Raw genomic sequence first — 19,758 nt, forward strand, 5'->3', positions numbered from 1 at the left:
TATATCCCACATATGTGGTAATCATGTGATTTTCAACCTTTTCTGTCTGGCTTATTTCACTTAGTATGATTATTTCAAGGTCCATCCTAAGGATGGCTTTGGCAATTCAGGGTCCTTTGTGCTTCCGTACAAATCTGATGATTTTTTTGTTCTATTTCTTTAAAAACTACCAATGGGATTTTGACGGGGATTGCATTAAATCTGTATAATGCTTTAGGTAATAAGTTCATTTTAACTATGTTGATTCTTTCTATTTCTTTCTATCTTCTTTGATTTCTTTTAATAGGGTCTTCTAGTTTTCATTATATAGGTTTTTCACTTGTTTCATTAGATTTATTCCTTGTTTCATTAGGCATTTTATTCTTTTTCTTGCAAATGTGAAAGGAATTATTTTTTCCACTTCTTTTTCTGATGTTTCTTTATTAGAGTATAGGAATGCTATGGATTTTTGAACATTGATTTTGTATCCAGAGACTTTACTGTATTTGCTTATTGTTTCTAGTAGTGTTCTTGTGGAGTCTTTTGGGTTTTCTATATAGAGAATCATGTCATCCGCAAATAATGACAGTTTGACTTCTTTGTTTCCTCTTTGGATGCCTTTTATATCTTTCTCTTTCCTGATTGCACTTGCTAAGACCTCCAATGTTATATTAAATAACAGTGGTAATAACAGTGCCTCATTCCTGATCTTAGAGGGAAGGTTTTTAGTTTTTCACCATTAAGAATAATGTTGGCTGAGGGCTTGTCATATATGGCCTTTATTATATTAAGGTCTTTTCCTTCTATACCGATTTTGTTAAGTGTTTTGATCATAAATGGATGCTGTATCTTGTCGAAGGCTTTTTCTGCATCTATCGATATGATAATATGATTCTTATTTTTTTAATTTGTTTATATGATGTATCATATTAATTGATTTGTGTATGTTGAACCATCCCTATGCCCCTGGGATGAAGCCCACTAGATCGTGGTTTATAATCTTTTTAATATATTGCTGTATTCGGTTTGCTAGTATCTTATTTAGGACTTTTGCATCTGTGTTCATGAGAGATATTGGTCTGTAGTTTTCTTTTTTTGTGTTACCTTTACCAAGTTTTGGTATCAGGGTGATATTGGCCTCATAAAATGAATTGGAAAGTATTGCCTGCTCTTCAATTTTTTTGGAAGAGTTTGAGGAGAATAGGTATTAAATCTTCTTTGAATGTTTGGTAGAATTCACTGGTGAAGCCATCTGGTCCTGGACTTTTACTTTTTGGTAGGTTTTTGATGATTGTTTCAATTTCCATACTGCTGACCGATCTATTTAGATTTTCCTGTTCATCTTGATTCAGCCTAGGAAGGTTGTATTTTTCTAAGTGCTAGTTCATTTCTTCTAGGTTATTAAATTTAGTGTTATGTACTTTTTCATGGTATTCTTATATGGTCCTTTGTATTTCTGCAGTGTCTAATTTCTCCTCTTTCATCCCTGATTTTGTTTATTTGTGTCCTTTTTCTTTTTACTTTAATGAGTCTAGCCAGAGGTTTGTCAATTTTATTAACCTTTTCAAAGAACCTGCTCTTTGTTGCATTTATTTTTTCTATTGTTTTTTTGTTTGTTTTCAATTTCATTTATTTCAGCTCTAATTTTGATTACTTCTTTCCTTCTGCTGACTTTAGGCCTCATTTGTTCTTCCTTTTCTAGTTTTTTAAGATGAAGCATTAGGTTGTTTATTTGGGCTCATTCTTGTTTTTGGAGGTAGGCCTGTAATGATATGAACTTTCCTCTTATCACTTTTGCCATGTCCCTAAAGTTTTGATATGTTGCACTGTCATTATCATTCATTTCTATGTATTTCTTTTTGTATATGTGTATTAATGCTAACTGCATTCCCTGTGCCATGCTCCCCATCTATGTATTTCTTGATCTCTCTTTTTATTTCTTCTATGACCCAGTTATTCTTTAATAGTATGTTGTTTAATCTCCATGTATTTGTGGTCTTTCAGCTTTCTTTTTACAGTTGATCTCTAGTTTCAAAGCCTTATGATCAGGAATATGGTTGGTATGATTTCAACCCTCTTATATTTGTTGAAGCTATCTCTGTATCTCAGTATGTGCTCAATCCTTGAGAATGTTCCATGTACACTAGACAAGAATGTATAAGCAGCTGTTTTGGGATGAAAGGCTCTGTAAATGTCAATTATGTCTAGTTGGTCTAATGTATCATTTAAGGATGTTATTTTCTTATTGATTTTCTGTTTGGATGATCTATCCATATCTGACAGTGGGGTATTTAGGTCCCCTACTATGATACTGTTTTAGTCTTAGTAATTGTTTTGTATATTTCGAGGCTTCCTGATTTGGGAAATTCTCGTCCATTATTTGTCTGAAAATACTTTATAATCCCTGCTCCTTTTCCTCCCCTTCGAGAAGTCCCATTATTCTTATGTTTCTTCTCCTGCTGGTATCAGCTAGTTTTTGAATTTCTCTTTTATTATTTTTCATTCTTCGGTTTCTCTCTTCTTCCTTCTGATTTATTTCTAGATTTCTGTCTTCGATATCACTGATCCTTTCCTCCATATGGTTGACTCTATTTCCCAAGCTTGTTATTTCATTTTCAACTCTTGCAGTGTGTTCTTTATCTCCAGAAGGTCTGTTTGGTTCTTTTTGAGGGTTTCAATCTCCTTGCTAAAGAACTCATTCTGCTCATCTAGTTTTTTCAATTCCTGAAATTGTTGGTATGATTTGTTTCGGATCTCATTGAGTTTTTTCAGAAGTACCATCCTGAATTCTCTGTCATTTAAGTCGCATTTTTCTATGTCTGTAAGCTTATTTTCTGGAAGCTTTTCTCCTCCTTTCTGCGATGGCTTGTCACATTGGTTGTTCATGGTGTTTAATGAACTATTTTTCCGGATAGTCATTAATGGAAGTGTGTTCTGCTTTATTTTTTTTTTTCCAGAAAGATTTATTATATAATGGTCCCTAGCCTGTTGCAAAGAATGTGCTTTTCTTTTGCTTTCTAGTAGGTGGCCTCTTGGATCTCTGCTTTATATAAAGTCTTAATAATGTCTTCTTTTTCCTTATAGATGTTTAATCACACTCACTACCCTCAGTCTCAGTTCCTGTCGGTGTTAGCAACGGTTTTGGTAGCATTTGCTCAGATTCCCCTGGGGCTCCGCAGTAATTGGTCTCAGGGTAGGGAGGAGGGACCTTCTGGGTTCGGGGATGGGGACTGTGGCTCAACCTCGGTTTTGCAACCACGGCTGGTAAAAATCAACTGTTGTTTTTCTGCCGTCCTTGCTTTTTTGCCTTCTGCCCTGATGACTAGGCACTGCCACTGGCCACGTGGAACTCACAGCACTCCCAGGCAGGGCTGTTCAGGGAACTCGACTCTCCTTCCCCCCACCCCCTCCTCCTATAGGGAGCTCCGGTGGCTGTGAGAGGCAGCTTCTTTATTTCTCCCAGTCCACCACCGGACACCCGGGGTTTTGACCTGTGGTAGCTCTTATGAGCATATCCCACGCTCGGACCTGCAGGTGTCCAGTTTGGGTGTTTTTTGTTGAGTTTTAGATGTTCAGCTTATTGTCATTTCAAGGGAAGAGATCTGGGTACGTCTCTCATTCTGCCATGTTTAATCCAATCTCTTCTAATCTACTTTTTTAGACAATAGAACTCCAAAAAAAAAAAAAAAAAAAAACCTATCTTAAATGATTTATTGTTCCTCGTATTTTAAATGAATTTTAAATTTTTGAAACAATCACAAAATTTTTTCCCCTGACCCTTTGAAAATAGATGCCCCATCATCTTCAAATGGAATGTATTTCCTACCAACAAGTACATTCTGCTACATCACTACAGTATAACCATGAAAATTAGGAAATTAGCATTCAGCATTACTGCTATCTAGTTATAATGTTCTTTATAGCAAAAGAATCAATTTCTGTATCAGATGTTTTGTTTAGTTTCAAGTCTCTTTATCTCCTTTTTTCTTAAACAGGTCCTCTTTTCTTCTTTCATTTTCTTGACACTTTTGAAGATGACACTTGCCATTGTAGAATGGTCCATGATGTGGGTTTGTCTGAGTGTCCTCATGATAAAAAGTGTCCGCATGATAAAAAAAGATCATGCATCTTTGACAGGAACACTGCAGAAGTTACACTGAGTTCCTTTCATTGTATCCTTATGAAATTGAGCACTATGTCAATTTGTCCCATTATCGATGATGTTCACTTTGATCACTTGTTTAAGATGGTATCTACCAGCCTTCTTCTCTACTGTAAAGTTACTCTTTTGCTTCCTAACGGCTTTAGCACTGAATTATTCAAGAAGAGGAAGAGGTTTTTTTTTTTTTCCCACATTTTAACCCCTGAGTGTTCCTCTATAGCCCCAGGCGCCCATATATTTAAAAAAAAAAAAAAAAGGGAAGGAAGGACCGTTGTATTTAACCCTGTGTCTGGTTGATGTTTGTTCTGATCTTCATTTATTAATCTGTTTACAGTTATTTTGAAATATGTACATTTTTTTCTGATGGTAGTCAGCTAAACAGGGATAATTTTATGTTTGATTTGGATGAAATGTACTCAGCAGAGCCTGAAAAATGATACGATAAGCTTTGCTAGGACTTACTGTTATGAAGTTATATAAATAAATAGTTAAGGTAGCTTTCAATTTTATTGAAATATAATTGACATACAGGACTGTATAAGTTTAAGGTGTACAGCATAATGACTTGACATACATATACAACAAATTTATATTGATACCATTATGAATATTAGTTTTGACAGTTTGGAGAAAGCACTAACACTTTATTTCTTTACAGTGCAGCAGAGACCAAGGGATGATGGACTAATGGACTTAGCAATGAATGACTATGATTTTAATTCTGGAAAGAGGTTGCACATGATAGATTTGGAAATCCAAGAGGCATTTTTGTATTTCATGGCCTCTATTTTGAAAGGTTATAGATCGTACTTAAGACCAATAACACAAGCCCCATCTGAGACAGCCACAGATGCAAGCTCTCTTTTTGCCCTACAAGGTGAGTGATTGCATAGCTTTACAGCTGTCATATTATTGAGGTTAATCTTGTGATGATTTAATTGTTTTTGGGTTAATAGCTCATGTTTATCAAAATATATATCAATTTTGAGAGTATGTGACTATCAACTCTGTTGGTAATCCATTTCCATAGGACTAGTTCTTTCTCAGGCACATAAATGTAATCCCATTGGGAAAATATGCAGAAGAAACTCTTTTAAAAGTGCAGAGCTTCCTAAGCATTTACTACGGCACTTATTGTGTCACAGGTGTGTTGATATTGATGTTCTTAGCTTTCAGGGCAACCAGGCAATGTTAAGTATGCAGAGGATCTGCTGGATGCTCACCTCCAGGCTTGAGCATTTGTTTTACTTCAGTATGTGTTATAAATATTATTCTCTATCTGTGCTACAAAGTAAAAAGTTGGGAATCCCTGGAATACATTTTGTGTCATAATACTTTCACTGTCAATATTTACTTTCTTTGTAGTGTTTAACATTTAAAAGAGAAATTGATTTAATAAACATATATTGAGTACCTCCAAATGGTAAAGCATTGGATATATAGTGGTGTGCAAAAGATACATGGTCACAGAAAAAAATGGGAAGGAAGACATGATCACTTCTCCCATAGAGCTTTATAGTCAAGAAGTTAAGCAGTTTGAAAATAGTATGAATGAATACTTCAGTTCACAACTTTACATCACAGAAGCCCTCTGAGGAATTCACCTCTGAGCCTTGATTGGAAGGAGGAGTAGAAATTAGCCAGACAAAGGGAAAGTAGAGGAGTGTTTTAGGCAGAGAGAACAGTTTATGCAAAGTCCATGAGGCTGGAAAGAGTTTGAGTTCATGGTCCCAAAAGAAGACCCAACTGTTATGTAACTGAGCATAGCGAGCAAGGTAGAGTGTGAAATCAGGAAATAAACTTTTTAATCTTTTTCAGTAAGTAAAATACAAACATAAATAAATACTAAAGGGGATATAACTTCTGCTTTGAAAAAGCTACATAGATACGGAAAGAGAGCATACACCACCACATGCACATAGCATGCAACACGTAAGAAAAAAAAATAGCAATTTTTAAAATGCTTTCACATTTATTAGTTTATGTGTAGTCTTCAAAGTAATGAAGGGATGACAGAGACGATTCTGGATGAGGATTGGATTAAAATTTCTTTCCTGTTGCTATCTTTGTCAGGTCACGTTCCCTCTCAGAAGTCTTAGTGTTTTTTTCTGAAAAATGATGGGGTGTCAGGGGATATAGATGACATGGTTGATCAGGTTCCTTCTGGATCAAAAATCTTATGAATCTTTAATAATGTTATATATTCTGACATTATAAATTTATGTCGAACAGCTTTCTTAAGAAGTCGGGACCGATCACATCAGAAATTCTATAACATGATGACCAAAACACAAATGTTTATTCGCTTCATTGAAGAATGCTCTTTTGTCAGTGATAAAGATGCAAGCCTGGCGTTTTTTGATGATTGTGTAGATAAAGTAAGTAATAGTATGTCTACAGTGTCCTAACTTATTTTGTGTGAGTGTTATAAATGTTAGAAATTATAGTTTCTATTTATAACTTTTATTAGCGTTTAACGAAATCTAAATTAATTTCATTCCATCATTGACTCTTTATTATGAACGTTTTGGTGGCCTACTAGATATTATAGAACATAAAAACCCCTCAGGAATACCTTGCAGGATCTTACTAAACCGTGAGTTTTATTTTAGCAGTCAGGTCTATAACCCGGCCTGCCCACTTATAGACTATGGGAGTTTCATTCAAGCCTGTGGTCCTCTAACTTGAGCATTCTTAATTTTCATTTCTCCTTTTTGTCTAAGGTGCTTTGTCACATGCTGAGACATATAGGCATAGAGCATAATGAATATTTCACATGAATATTTCTATAATTTGTAAGTGAGTTTGCAGCATAAATTAAGTGAATTAATTCTATTTTAAATTCATGTGTGAAACCTTCCCTTTTCCTTCAGTCCTAATATCATTAGGTGGGATAGAGCAAGGTGGGTATCCATGCTGAAGAGAGGAGGTTGGGGAATAATGGCTCAGAGAGAGGTATCAAAACGTAAATAGAATGAAGAAGGAGAAACAGCCTAGCATGGGGTGTCGGAGCTCAAGCCAGGTGAGGAGAGCATCCATGCAAGCAGTAGCCTAACATGGAGAACCAGAGGACAAGCAGGATAAAGAGAGTGTCCATGCTGTGGGCGTAGACTATTGCAGGGAGTCAGAACCTAAACAGGATGAGAAGAGCATCCATGCTGAGATGAGGACAGCATGGAATGTCAGTCTGAGAGATGGTGGGGAGAGTGTCCCATTGGGTAGGGACAGCAAAGGGGGTATCAGTTTGATCTGGATGGGGAGATGCCAGCTTGGTTGGGGCAAGGGATTGGTCCGGAAGGAGTTGTCAAAGCCAAATTAGGGTGAAGAAATCATATCCATGGGAGAGGGGATTGATCAAATAAATTTATTAAAGATAATCAAGTGTCTCACTGTCAGAGAAGGGATTTACAAATAGAGAAAAGAAGAAAACCAGAACGAACCTTGTAGTATTAGAATGGAATTGAAGGTTTGGTGTTATATCATTGGTTTTCAATATGTATAGATAAGTATAGAAGAAAGTATAGATGTAAGTATTTATGTCTATGTTTGTAAATACATATGTTCCCTAGCTCTGTGCACTGAGAGGAGCTGGGAGCAGCCATACCCCAATAACAATGAGTATACCTAATGCACAAATTTTGGCTTCTAAACAGTATTCTCCACGAAAAGGAATTCAGGACTCCTTGGAGAAATGATTGGTCCCAAGTTGAGGGCAAGGAAAGTACAAAGTGATCCCTGAAGTAGCGTATGCTAGAAAACTAGAAATTGCTCCAAGAATGATAGAGACGTGTTTTTATAAAAACAACACACACATACACAGAAACACAAGCCAGTTTGAAGGGACTCTCACTGGCTACATCTGGAACAATTTGAACTTCAAAAGTTATTAATAGATTATAATCCATTGAATAAAATAGGAAACTATGAAGTCTACACAGATATCAGTTAAGAGTCTGATGAGAAACAGGATTTTATATGGGTTCAAGATACCTCCACACAAAATACATATTAAAATGCAAAGAGGAAAAAGTAACTTTATTGTGGAACAGAAAGCCTCGCAGACACCATTTTAATCCAGTGATCAAAGTGAACATCAATAATGGGACAAATCATCAGCATATGCCTCAAATAGGCTGCAGTGAGAATGCAGCATTAGTTCTATGATATCCCTGTCAAAGATACATAACCTGTATAATCTCAAGAAAATATCAGACAAACTCAAATTAAGGAACATTCTGCAAAATACCTGTTCTGTAATCCACAAAGTGTCAGGGTTAAGAAAATAAAGGAAAAATTGAGAAACTGTTCAAAAGTAAAGGAAACTAAAGAGATTTGACAACCAAATACAATGCATAGTTCAGAACAGGATGCTTTTGGTATAACATTAAGATAATTAACAAAACTTGAAAGAGTTTGAGTATTAGGCAGTAGTAGTATCATATGTTAATTTTCAGATTCATGTAGAATCTGAATGTCCTTGTTTGTAGGAAGTACACACTATTCAGAGGTGATGGGTCATGAAGCCAGCAACTTACTCTCAAAAGATTAAAAGGAAAAGGTTTTATGTACTTGAAAAGTTACTGTACTTGAAACTTTTCTATAAATTCATAAATACATATATAAATGTCATGATTTGATGACCATGATAGTAAAAAAAAAAAAAGAAAGCAAAGCTTTGTCATATATTTCCTCAACAGTTTCTTCCTGTAAGTTTATTTAAAGAAGTCCACCACTTTCAAATTTATGTGACTGTGAAAGAAAATCAACGATTTTTTTTTTTTTTTTTTTTGGCATAACAGCATTCAGAAATTGGCTCAGTTCTGAGTTTGACATGAAAATGACACTTACCAGTTAATAAATAAGTACCAAATATGTCTCATAAAAATGAGAAATGATTCTCACTATGCAAGGTGTAATGGAAAAAGCACTGCATTGCAAATTAGGAGAACTTTAATCCTAGCTCTTATTATACTTGTGATTTAAGTCATTTAGTCTTTCTATGTTGGTTTTCTTATCTATGTTTTTAAAAGTATTGTGAGAAGAAATCGTTATAATTGCATGTCTCACAGTGTTCAGAGTAGTGTATAAACTAAAAATAGAAAACATGACTATTTTTATATTTTGCTAGTTTTTATTCAGGTTTATAGATTAGTAGTTCATTGGGTTTTATCATCTCACAGCAATGTTCAACTTTTGCATGACTTATACATATGAAGAGCAGGAACAAGTTCAGAGCCTTCTATTTAGAAAACTTGAGGGGTGTTTGATATAGAGAAATACTCTTTCTCGTGCTGATAGAGAATTAACAAACTAAGGTGCTTGACGTCCTTGAAATGCGTAGGAATAGGGGAAAGATGGATATATGCCATTATCTTCTTAGAACTCATAGTTCATTTTCTGATAGAAACACTGATGTAAATGCTGTAATTCAAATGGTGTAGGGCTACAGTGTTGTGCTAGAAATATGTATTAAATTTTTTTAGTAGAATGATACTCTAACCATCTTTAGGACATCACTGAGATATAATATACCAACAATAAGTTGATAGTATATTTTGTATAATATAAATTGAATTCTTCGAAGTGTACAGTGTGATAAGTTTTGGCAAATACAGATTTTCACATAAACTTGACTCTAAATATAGAACATTCTACCACCCCAGAAAGGATGTTGTTTTGGGGGGAAGTTTATTTTCTATATTTTAAATAACCTATTTACAAATGGACTTTTAGAATTCGTGCCTTTTTATAAGTTGACCTCTGCCTATATAGAGCTTTGAAAGCCTATTTATTTTGAGAAGTAATGTCATAACTCTTTGACAGTTTTGTCTTCATTACAGCGTAGTACCAAGAACTTGGGTTTCAATATTTTAATCAGATTTTTAGGTTTGCCTTATTCAGTACCTATAAAGTTAAACATTAAGAGAAAGGAATAAATAGAAAGGTATGCTTTAAAAAAGAATTTCTCTAAATCCTCTTTTACAGAAATAATTATGTTGGGTTTTGTATATAAAAATGATATTTCTGACTACCATTTTGCACTTTAAATGTTTTTCCTACATGGTACTATAGGCTTCCACTGGCTATCTTATGTACTTCCTGAGCTTCCCGTGTGAACAGTGGCATACAATTGTGTAAAAGTTATTCCCTTTGCCAAGCTAATTGAATCATAAAGGACCAAATTAGCGACCAGGATTTTGCTAAGAGTATGCTTTAGCCAATATATTTATTCACATGGGAACTCTGAATTAGTTGTAGGAATCCAATTAACAGTGCAGAAGAGAGAAATCTTGTATTGTTCCCTTTTATATCTCACTCATTTTATGCATTTTGTTCACAATTTTGTTTTAGCTAAGAACTCATATTGCAGTATCACATGGTTTAAAAAATACTCATTAATAGTGTAAGACATACAAGAGTTGTAATTTTGCTAAGTATCTAGGACATCATGTTCTAAGAATTTTTTTTTTGCTGATAATTACTATATTATCTTGTCTAGAATTTTCTGAAAATAGGTCACCTGTTCTTGATAAGAGTCAGTGCAGGACATGATTGGAGTAATTGCCTAAAGAATAAAAATTCTGTGAGGTCTCAAAAAAGAAACAATTCCATTAAATGTATATAACCATTGTTTCCAGGAAGACTATTTTCCAAAAATGCTATTTACCTATTTGAAGTCTAGATCCAACAAAAGATCACTTATATATAATGGGTTAATATTGTACTTAAAGATTTTAATGACTTCTAAGAAAGTCAAAACTGAAAAGTAAAACATGGTTACTTATATTTGCTTTATTATAATTCAGGGAACTCTTTTATTAAAGAAAATAAAATGTCACAAGATTTAGAATTTATCTTAATAACTTTCATATATAGTTAGAGTAGAGGTCAATTGTATTCTTGGTACTATTAAGCAGAACTCTCTGAAATAGTAAAAATTATACAGTGCTGTTACTACTTTTCATATTCTAACACCACAATTTAAGTACACTTATCACAGCAAGTCAGTACTTTCAATCTGCAAATGTCTTCTGAATATCAATAATACTTTCAAAATAATCATTAGTGTGGGGTTGTTCCTTAGTTGAGTGACTTTGTGCTTAATTTTTAAGTAAACAGATCCTTTTACCACTGACATTTTAGCTATGGAAAAGAAATAATATTAGATATGTATTAACTGCCTAAACCAGTCCATGACTAAGATTGAACAGAAATTAGACATATTTCTCTTTTTTTCGTAGCATATCCAAACAGAAAACATTTGACCGATTTTTAAAAGCTGAATTAGTTAGTTCTGAATAGGAATAACAAAAACAATGTATGAGAATTATTTGAGTTTCATGTATGACTAATTTAAGAACCATGTGTTTTTATTCTTCATATGGTTATATTTTAAATCCCTACAATCTGTTCTTATGAGAAGGAGCTTAACTAAGGGCAGTTTTGTGTAATGGATAGTCTGGTAAGATTTTTCTTGGTCTCCCAAGCATCCCTCTGTGTTTTCTGAGAATGTTAATGTGAAAAAATATGAAGAGAATATGAAAGTCATTTTATTTTATCTTGTGGGTGTTGGATTTTTTTTTCCTCAAATAGAGGCAGATGTCACTGTGCATTCCACAAGACAGAAATGTCCAACCGATAAATGTAGGAATTATTGCATAGCTATTTTTATAATGTTGGAATGAGATTTTACTGATATGAAAGTTAAGAGAATTGTATTTTACCAATGCACTGAATCTACAGTACAACATTTTAATAGACTTTATAATAATGAATTTGAGAATTAGAGCAGTTGTCCTTGTCCACAGTATTTTCTGGGTGATCAAAGTGGCTGGAAAGTGGAAAGTGGAAAGTAGTCACGTGTCTGCAGTGGGAAATTTAAAAATTCACTCTGTGCTCATAGATAAGCAGTTCTCTTGTAATATTCCCTCATGGAGACAAGAGTAGTTTCCAGCTTCCTTTTTAATGACCTTGGGCATTTGTTTTAACCTTTTTATTCTGGTCAGTCTCTTCTATTCATTATCATTGCTACCCTTATAATTAGATTAACCCTGTCTTATCTGTACAAAAATGTTTGCATGTAGAGTTTCTCATTTGTTCTTGGGTCATGCATGAATACCATATTCTACTAGGAACACCTATGATTTATCACTCACACGTTATCACTGACATGTTTCTAATAGTTTAAAAAATATTTTTAGGTTTGCTAATAATGTTTTAGCAAACATTTTTATTGGAAGTTTTTATTGAAAGTTTAATTTTTAACACTTTTTTTTAAATGACTAAAGTAACAAGGAGTGTGGAAAATAAAAGGGAGAATAAACTTGGTAAGCCAAATGCCCTAAATAATATTCATTTTACATTTACTTTCAATGTGTTTTACACAATTGTAATATAGTTTCCTAATTTTTTACATAACCAGGTTTTGTAAGCATTTTTAATATTGCTGCCAAATCTCTTAAAAGTAAATTTTCCTTTTTACCACACTGAAACATAACATAGTTTAGAAAGTCAAATAATTTTACGAGGCTAGGTCCCATTCTTTTCCACCTCTAGTTTCTTTTCCCCAGAGAAAACCATTTTCTCTTTCAGCTATTTCTTCAGTCATTTGCTGTAAGATTTCCAAATAATGTTTTTATTACTGCTTATTGTTTTGTAAATTATCTGTTAATAGCATATCTAACCACCACCAGTGCAATTCTCCCAACACAGTTATTAACACAAGTTTTAGTTAAATGGTTGTTCAATAGTAATATTATTATCACTTTGTATAGAATCATACCTAGACTGTATATATATTATAATTAAATTTCCTTTCATATATGGATTTTATTTTCTCTGAAGTTCATTACTATATTCCTTTATGTCTACTATTAATTCATCTCCAAACTCTTCTAAAGTGAAAAATCTAAAATCTCTCAATTTTCCCAACATATCAGGTAATCTATCCATTCGACTTTTTTTTAATTCTTGCTGGAACATTCCATCTTTATGTTCCAGTCTGAACTGATTGTTTTCTAGTCTGTCATCCTGGGATTTTCCTTGACCATCATCTTGGGAATTATATTGACCTCTCTCTGGAGTTGGATCACCTGCTTTCTGGCTTCAATAACTTCTTTCTTGGTTTATTTCCTTGTTACAGTAGAGCACATCTTACAGTAGCTCCAGAGAAAGAGTACATGGGAGATATATTTTTTGATCCCCTGCCTGTTTGTATATTTCTTGATGCTCCTCTAATATTTGATTGCTAATTTGGTTGGATGTAAAATTTTGAAGACATTACTGCATTGTCTTCTAACTTCAAATGTTATTGAGAATAATGTCTAGTCTAACACTATCTTGATTTCTGATCTTTTGTGCCTGATCTCTTTTCTCTCTGGAAGTGTTTAAGATCCTTGATATTCTAAAACTTCATAAGGAGATGACTGGTCTAGGCCTTCTTTTCTTTACTGAATTGGATAGCTAACGGCCCTTTTAATCTGTTGACTCACCTCAAATTCTGGGGAATTTTCTTGTGTTTTTTTTTTCTTGCTTTAATTTTTTTTCCCCTCCATTTTATCTGTTCTCTTTTTCTGAAATATATATTATTTGGTTGTCGGCCTTCTTGGCCTGATCCTCTTAATTTTCTTCTTTTTTCATCCCATTTTCTGTCTCCCATCTCCACTTTTTGGGAGATTTCTTCAGTTTTATCTTTAAACCTTTATAGAATACTTTTTATTTCTGTTATCATTTTTGTAATTTCCATACACTCCTTTTATTCTTTGCTCTTTTTTTTTTATGATGACATTGGTTAATGACAGCTCTTTTTTTTTAATAGCATCTTGTCGTTTCATGGATGTAGGCCTATTTTAGTTATTTTGAAGGTTTTTTTCTCCCTGCATTGACTCTGCTCATTCTGAGTACCTTTTAATATTTATTTTATTCTCTTTCAAGTTACTTGCTTCCTTTGTGTGATCTTTGATTGGTATTCATTTTCAAGGGCGAGGCAGAAAGAACTCATTGGAACTCTTTCTGGGCAAATGAGGCTTGGAGTTTCCTTAGGCATAAGATTAATGATAAAAGAACACAATTGTTTCATTAGAGTCTATCTCTGATCAGTGTCTTAATTCATATCTTTTAGGCTGCTTAGTTTCCCCCAACACATATCTCCAGTCTTTAGCCTCAGGAGCATAACTGACTGCCGGTATTCTCAAAGCTAAGTAGGGAAGGTAAATGACCTTTTCCCCTTGTCGAAACATGTAGGCTTTTACTGACTTCACCTGTTTTATTAACTCTTCATCTCCTCTGCCTTTGCCTGGTTTCCTGAAGTCTAAAATCTCTCTGGTTCACTCAGATAGACCCAACCTAGTCTTATGTTGCATTGGGGAAATGTAGTGGCCTTATTGTACTGGGTTGGGCCAGGAATCAAGGAGTCTTTAAATGCAAGCTTTTAACTAATTCCCCTTCCACCTGTACTCCCACCTTTCAGGGCATCTAGCCCTTTCTGGGGCCCAACAGAGCAAAATGGCTTGCTTTTGGCTTTTCTCCTCTGTCCCCTCCCTGGTTCCAGATAAATGTCTTTCAACTTTCACAGGTCATGTCATTCTACTTTGCAGCTTCTAAAATGTTTTGAACTCCATCTTTGCTGTTGTCCCCTCTCCAGTTCATTTTGTCTTTTTTTTTTTTTTTTTCCAATCCCCTTGCTCTCATTTTGGTGAGATTTCAGGAGGGATTGAAGATAAATTACTGTGTTTAATTTATCTTATTCAACCAGAAGTCTGCATAATCTTTACTATTCTCATTTTTAATGATTGTGTATTTTAAACATTTATCATACTTTATTCATTTACCTATTTTTGACATGTAGATGACTTCCAATTTATTGCTACTGTAGTCTTGCAAGAAACATCTTTTATACTGACAGTTTTTTTCATGTTAGGTTATTTTCTTTGACTAAGAATAAGGATGTGTATAATTCAGTAATATGTCAGTACTTGAAATCTATGTAATTTTAGTAACCAGTATCACCCCAATAAATTTAATAAAAAGAATAAGATGGATATGTTTAAACATAGCGTGATTTCTAAAAAAGACTACCAATTTTGAATGCCAGGAGGGTATGTGATTATTATATTTATTATATTTATTCTATCCTTGCTAGTTTTACTATATCAAAGTCTTTTTGACAGGCTAAAAATTGAAAGGTACCTTCTTTTATTTGATTAATTTTTAAATATTCAACAGAAACTGAAATAAGTTTATTCTAAAAGCAATGTATTCTACCTTGATTAAATTTTTATTGTGAGCATTTATTACTTTTATAATTTTAAGAGGCAAATTTTATATATTCATTATATTTTAATTGGAAAATAAATAACAATATAAAGAAGAAATTTAATTGCCAGTAACACCACTACCCAGAGGTAGCATTTTGATAATTGTATGTGTGTCAGAGAGGGAGCACACACAAATATATCTGTATAACACACAGACTCTCTAAAAATATTCAAATCATACTATGTATATGATATAGGAGCCTGATTTTTTTGTCATTATTATGTGAACATTTTCTCCTGTCATTAATTGTAATTCTGAAACATGCCTAAATTGTTATCTAATTTACTATATAGATATACCGTTAAAAACATTCTTTAATCCTGGAGATCATGACATGTAATGCTGTGAAGTTATAACCCACAATTTATATAAGAAGATTGTGAATATATCAGCTGTTTCTAAGAGCTGTCCTTTTTTGCTATACTCTGCTCTATGTCCTTATCTTAAAATTTTAACTTGTTAATAATTCTTGCTCTCACATTTATTCCCAATTGGTATATATTAATTCTATCTAAGCTAATAAAGTTCGTGGCTTATAGTTTATTATATGTATGACATCTGTTTTTTTTAATTAATGTTAATTTTGTGCTCTTTAGTTTATGAGCTCCTTTGGGACAATTTAGACTCTGAAGTTTTCATTTTTCTTGAATATTATCTTACAATAGAGTATCTGGGGAAAATAGTACTACCAAAGTGCTTTCAACATTGATGTGACTAGAATTTAACTCAAATCTGCTTCTACATATACTGGAAGAACTGAGAGAAATTTCTTATATTTAGTATAAACCAAAGATAAAACTCAGTATTCTCCACACATACATATGCACATGTGTACATTTTTTAAAATATTATTTCTTGAATACATGCTCATTATTCAAAATGCAAAATAGTATAGAAAGATATACATTGGAAAATCTAGGTCCTATCCCATCCTTGTCTGTTCTATACATTTCCCCTTCTCCATATAGGTAATTACTTTTCTTAGTATTCTTTATGTTAATATAAATAAAAGATGAATATATATTCTTATTTTTCCCTCTTATTCAAAAGATAGTATACTATATACAATGTTGTTTACCTTGTTACTTTCATTTAATTATCTTGGAGAGCTTTCTGTAGATAATAAGCAAGAGATCTTGCTTATTATTTTTTTAAATAGCTCTTTAGCGTCTAGTTGTATAAATGGTTTATTTAACCATTCTCCTATAGATGAACACTTGGCTAACCGAAGTATTATTTTTAATGTATGTTTTTTAAACTCCTTCAGGTGGATATGGACAAGAGTGGTGAAATGCGACTTATAGAACTGGACGAATCTTTCAAAAGTGAACATACTGTTTTTGTAACACCACCTGAGATCCCCCATCTACCCAATGGTGAAGAACCCCCTTTACAGTACAGGTATTCAAGAGGCAGAATGTTTGAGATTGAAAGAGAGAAGCAATCCATCATCTGTGACGTAGCTTTCTAAGGACTGGTATTTTCAAAAATTCAAATTTACAGATCCCTAATTTTTAGGTGGTAAGCAAGCTTATCCCACATCCATTATTAAGTTTTGAGGTATAAAAACAAAAAATTTGCATAATATAGACTTGGGAATGGGAAGATCTCTCTATATCCACACACGTATCTGTTCTCATGTTGATTAAATTCAGTTAGGATCCCCATCCCACTAAAATGCAGCATTTTTGTTACAGAATTTTGATTTTTATTTCTCACTAAAACTGGTTTTCTCACTGTTACTTCCTCCCCCCACACACATTGGTTAATGTAACTTTGATTTACAAGTAATTATATCAATTTAGAGTTAACATTTGTGGCCTTGATTTGGATGATATAGTTTTTTAGGCTATTAATTTGTCCGTGAGATTTTATTTTAAGTGGTGGAAATTTAGAACTCTTGGAATGAATGATTGTCAATTTAGGAAACTTGGTCAGACACAGCGTTAAGTGCTTGGTATTTAGTCTTGAATGATACATTGTCCCTGCCTTCATGTCTAGGGGGAAAGAGACAAGTTCTGAGCATAGGAAATAAAGGTTATGATAGAGGTAGACTTATTATACATCTAGGTATACATTATACGTATCCATTTATTATATACTAGAGGTAGTTTCCACTATATATTTATTTTACTTAAAATGATGTTTCCTTTTAGATTTTAAATTATTTTTTATTCACCAATACTACTTTCTTACTTTATTTAAAGATTCTAAAACCATTTCACACCTATCACTTATTGTCAGTTTATTATTTTCATTGAAAAAGAGTTTTTCAGGACACCCTTATTTATAACCTGGATTAAATTTTACCTTTTACAGATGAAAAAATGGTGTAACAGATGTTTGTGAATGTTGATTAATTCATAGGCCACTTGATTCCTGTTCTTTTCATCTATTTATGTTACTCGTATTACTTTTTAAAAATCTGTCTTTTGTCAAAGATACTTAAAATATTTCTTCTAATTTCTCTTTTCTTTTTCTTTCTAAGCAAACAAACCTAGAGTTAAGTTTGTTTGCCTAGGAAGAAATAAAGATCTCATTTCTTTGATCTCTTTTGTACATTATACTTCTTAGACTTCTTTTGGTATATTCACTAATATACTTGTGTTTTTCTTTCTGTGATTTGGTTTTAACTTTTTAATTTAAATTTTACTTTTAGATTTAGTTCTTTAATAAGGAAATTGCTTAGCTTTAAAAGTTCCCATTTTTTAAAGAATCTAAGTCATTTTTTTTCCCTTGAGACTACCCAATATGATTTTGGTGTAATCATATCTATCGTTGGAAAAACAACTTAAAATAAATGTCTTTATCGAATGCAGTGGATCCTCTTAATAAAAGATTATTTAAATACTTACATTGTCTGTATAAAAGGATATGACAGTAAGTTTCCATAAGATACACAGAATATTCTTATCACACCATGTACATACAATGGTTTTTTTTAAGAGACATAGTTTTTCTGAACTTCTTTGCTATTTTATTCCTATTTAACATTCAGTCATTACCAATATTTTCTTATTCTACTGAATTTGCCTATAGTAATATATAATATAGTTTATCATCTTTTATTATAGTTTTCTTTTTAGTTATTTAAAACTATTTATATGCCTTTAAGAATATTATAAAGTAGGTTAAGTTTGTTGCTCAGGAGTTTCTTCTGTTTTTTTTAGCTTGTCTTTTTCTTAGCTGCTGGTACCTTTTAAATTCCCAAACACCTTCCTCCAGCATTCAGATTAAGCCCACCTCCTCACAGAGCTACCCATTCTAATCTTTTCTTCCTCTTCTCCAACCTCTTCAATTTTAAATGAGGCCCTGAACCTGCTAGCTAACCTGATAAATCAATTCATGATAATAGGAGAGCTTGTCTTGTTATGTTATATATTTTTTGCATTTTTTAAAGAGGCATGTTCTACAGTAATATGTTAATCCAAAGCAGTAATATTAATGACTGTCCTATTCAAGAGTATTGATTTGGTGGGCCCTTTACCAACTATCATATTATTTGACATGTTTGCTATATATTTACATTAATATTAAGAAAATTTGCTTGAGTTACTTTGTAGTTTGAAGTCAGTTCAACAAAATTTAAATGTGTTTCACTTTTTCCCCAAAATATATATGCTTAAGTTTATATTTAGCTATTACATTTCTAAATATTATAGTAAAAGCAACATTAGTATGAATATTTGTTGAGTATATATTGTAGTCTGCTGAAGAAACATAGTTAAAATTAATTCTAAAGTTAAGAAGTTATTAGTCATAAATTTTTTTAGCTTATAACCAATATTATCATCTGTGTGTACTTGAAATTTTTTTTTTTCTTTTCAAAAACAGCTATAATGGATTTCCAGTTCTTAGGAACAATTTATTTGAGAGACCTGAAGGATTTCTACAAACACGAAAAAGCAAATTGCCTTCAAAATCAAGTAGTCCTAGTAGTCCTTCTCCCATGTTCAGAAGAACAAAACAGGTGCTTTATAATTTTGCATTCTTCATGTAATCAAATATTAGAACAAAAATAAATGATACTCATTCTTCGTTAATATACTTTACTACCTCATATATAACTATTACTAGATTATTATGTTCCCTAAAGCATTCTGAAGATAATTTGAAGTAAACCAACTAGAAAAACACAAGTAAAAAATTAACTAGTTCTTGTCTATGGCCATGCCACCCTGAACAAGCCTGATCCCGTCTGATCTTGGAAGCTAAGCAGGGTTGGGCCTGGTTAGTACTTGGATGGGAGACCACCTAGGAAGACCAGGTACTGTAGGCGTAAAAAATAAAAAATAAGGGAT

General features: G+C 32.9%; 1 protein-coding gene and 1 non-coding gene across 9 annotated transcripts in view; both read left to right on the top strand.

Annotated features, from left to right (window-relative positions):
- The window catches only part of DENND4A (DENN domain containing 4A), a 107,373-nt gene that overhangs the window by 59,492 nt on the left and 28,123 nt on the right, over nucleotides 1-19,758 (top strand). For all 8 annotated transcript variants that reach the window (XM_039865259.1, XM_039865260.1, XM_039865263.1 and 5 more), the window contains 4 exons: nucleotides 4,800-5,018; nucleotides 6,374-6,519; nucleotides 16,725-16,858; nucleotides 19,292-19,427. In XM_039865259.1, the coding sequence (XP_039721193.1) occupies nucleotides 4,800-5,018; nucleotides 6,374-6,519; nucleotides 16,725-16,858; nucleotides 19,292-19,427 (635 nt within the window). The remainder of the gene's footprint in view (nucleotides 1-4,799; nucleotides 5,019-6,373; nucleotides 6,520-16,724; nucleotides 16,859-19,291; nucleotides 19,428-19,758) is intronic.
- On the top strand, nucleotides 19,618-19,736 carry LOC120604736 (5S ribosomal RNA). Its single transcript, XR_005653397.1, has one exon. It is a non-coding gene; the product is annotated as a 5S ribosomal RNA (ribosomal RNA).

Source organism: Pteropus medius, unplaced genomic scaffold (genome assembly GCF_902729225.1).
Source record: "Pteropus medius unplaced genomic scaffold, Ma_sr-lr_union100, whole genome shotgun sequence".
Classification (NCBI taxonomy): domain Eukaryota; kingdom Metazoa; phylum Chordata; class Mammalia; order Chiroptera; family Pteropodidae; genus Pteropus; species Pteropus medius.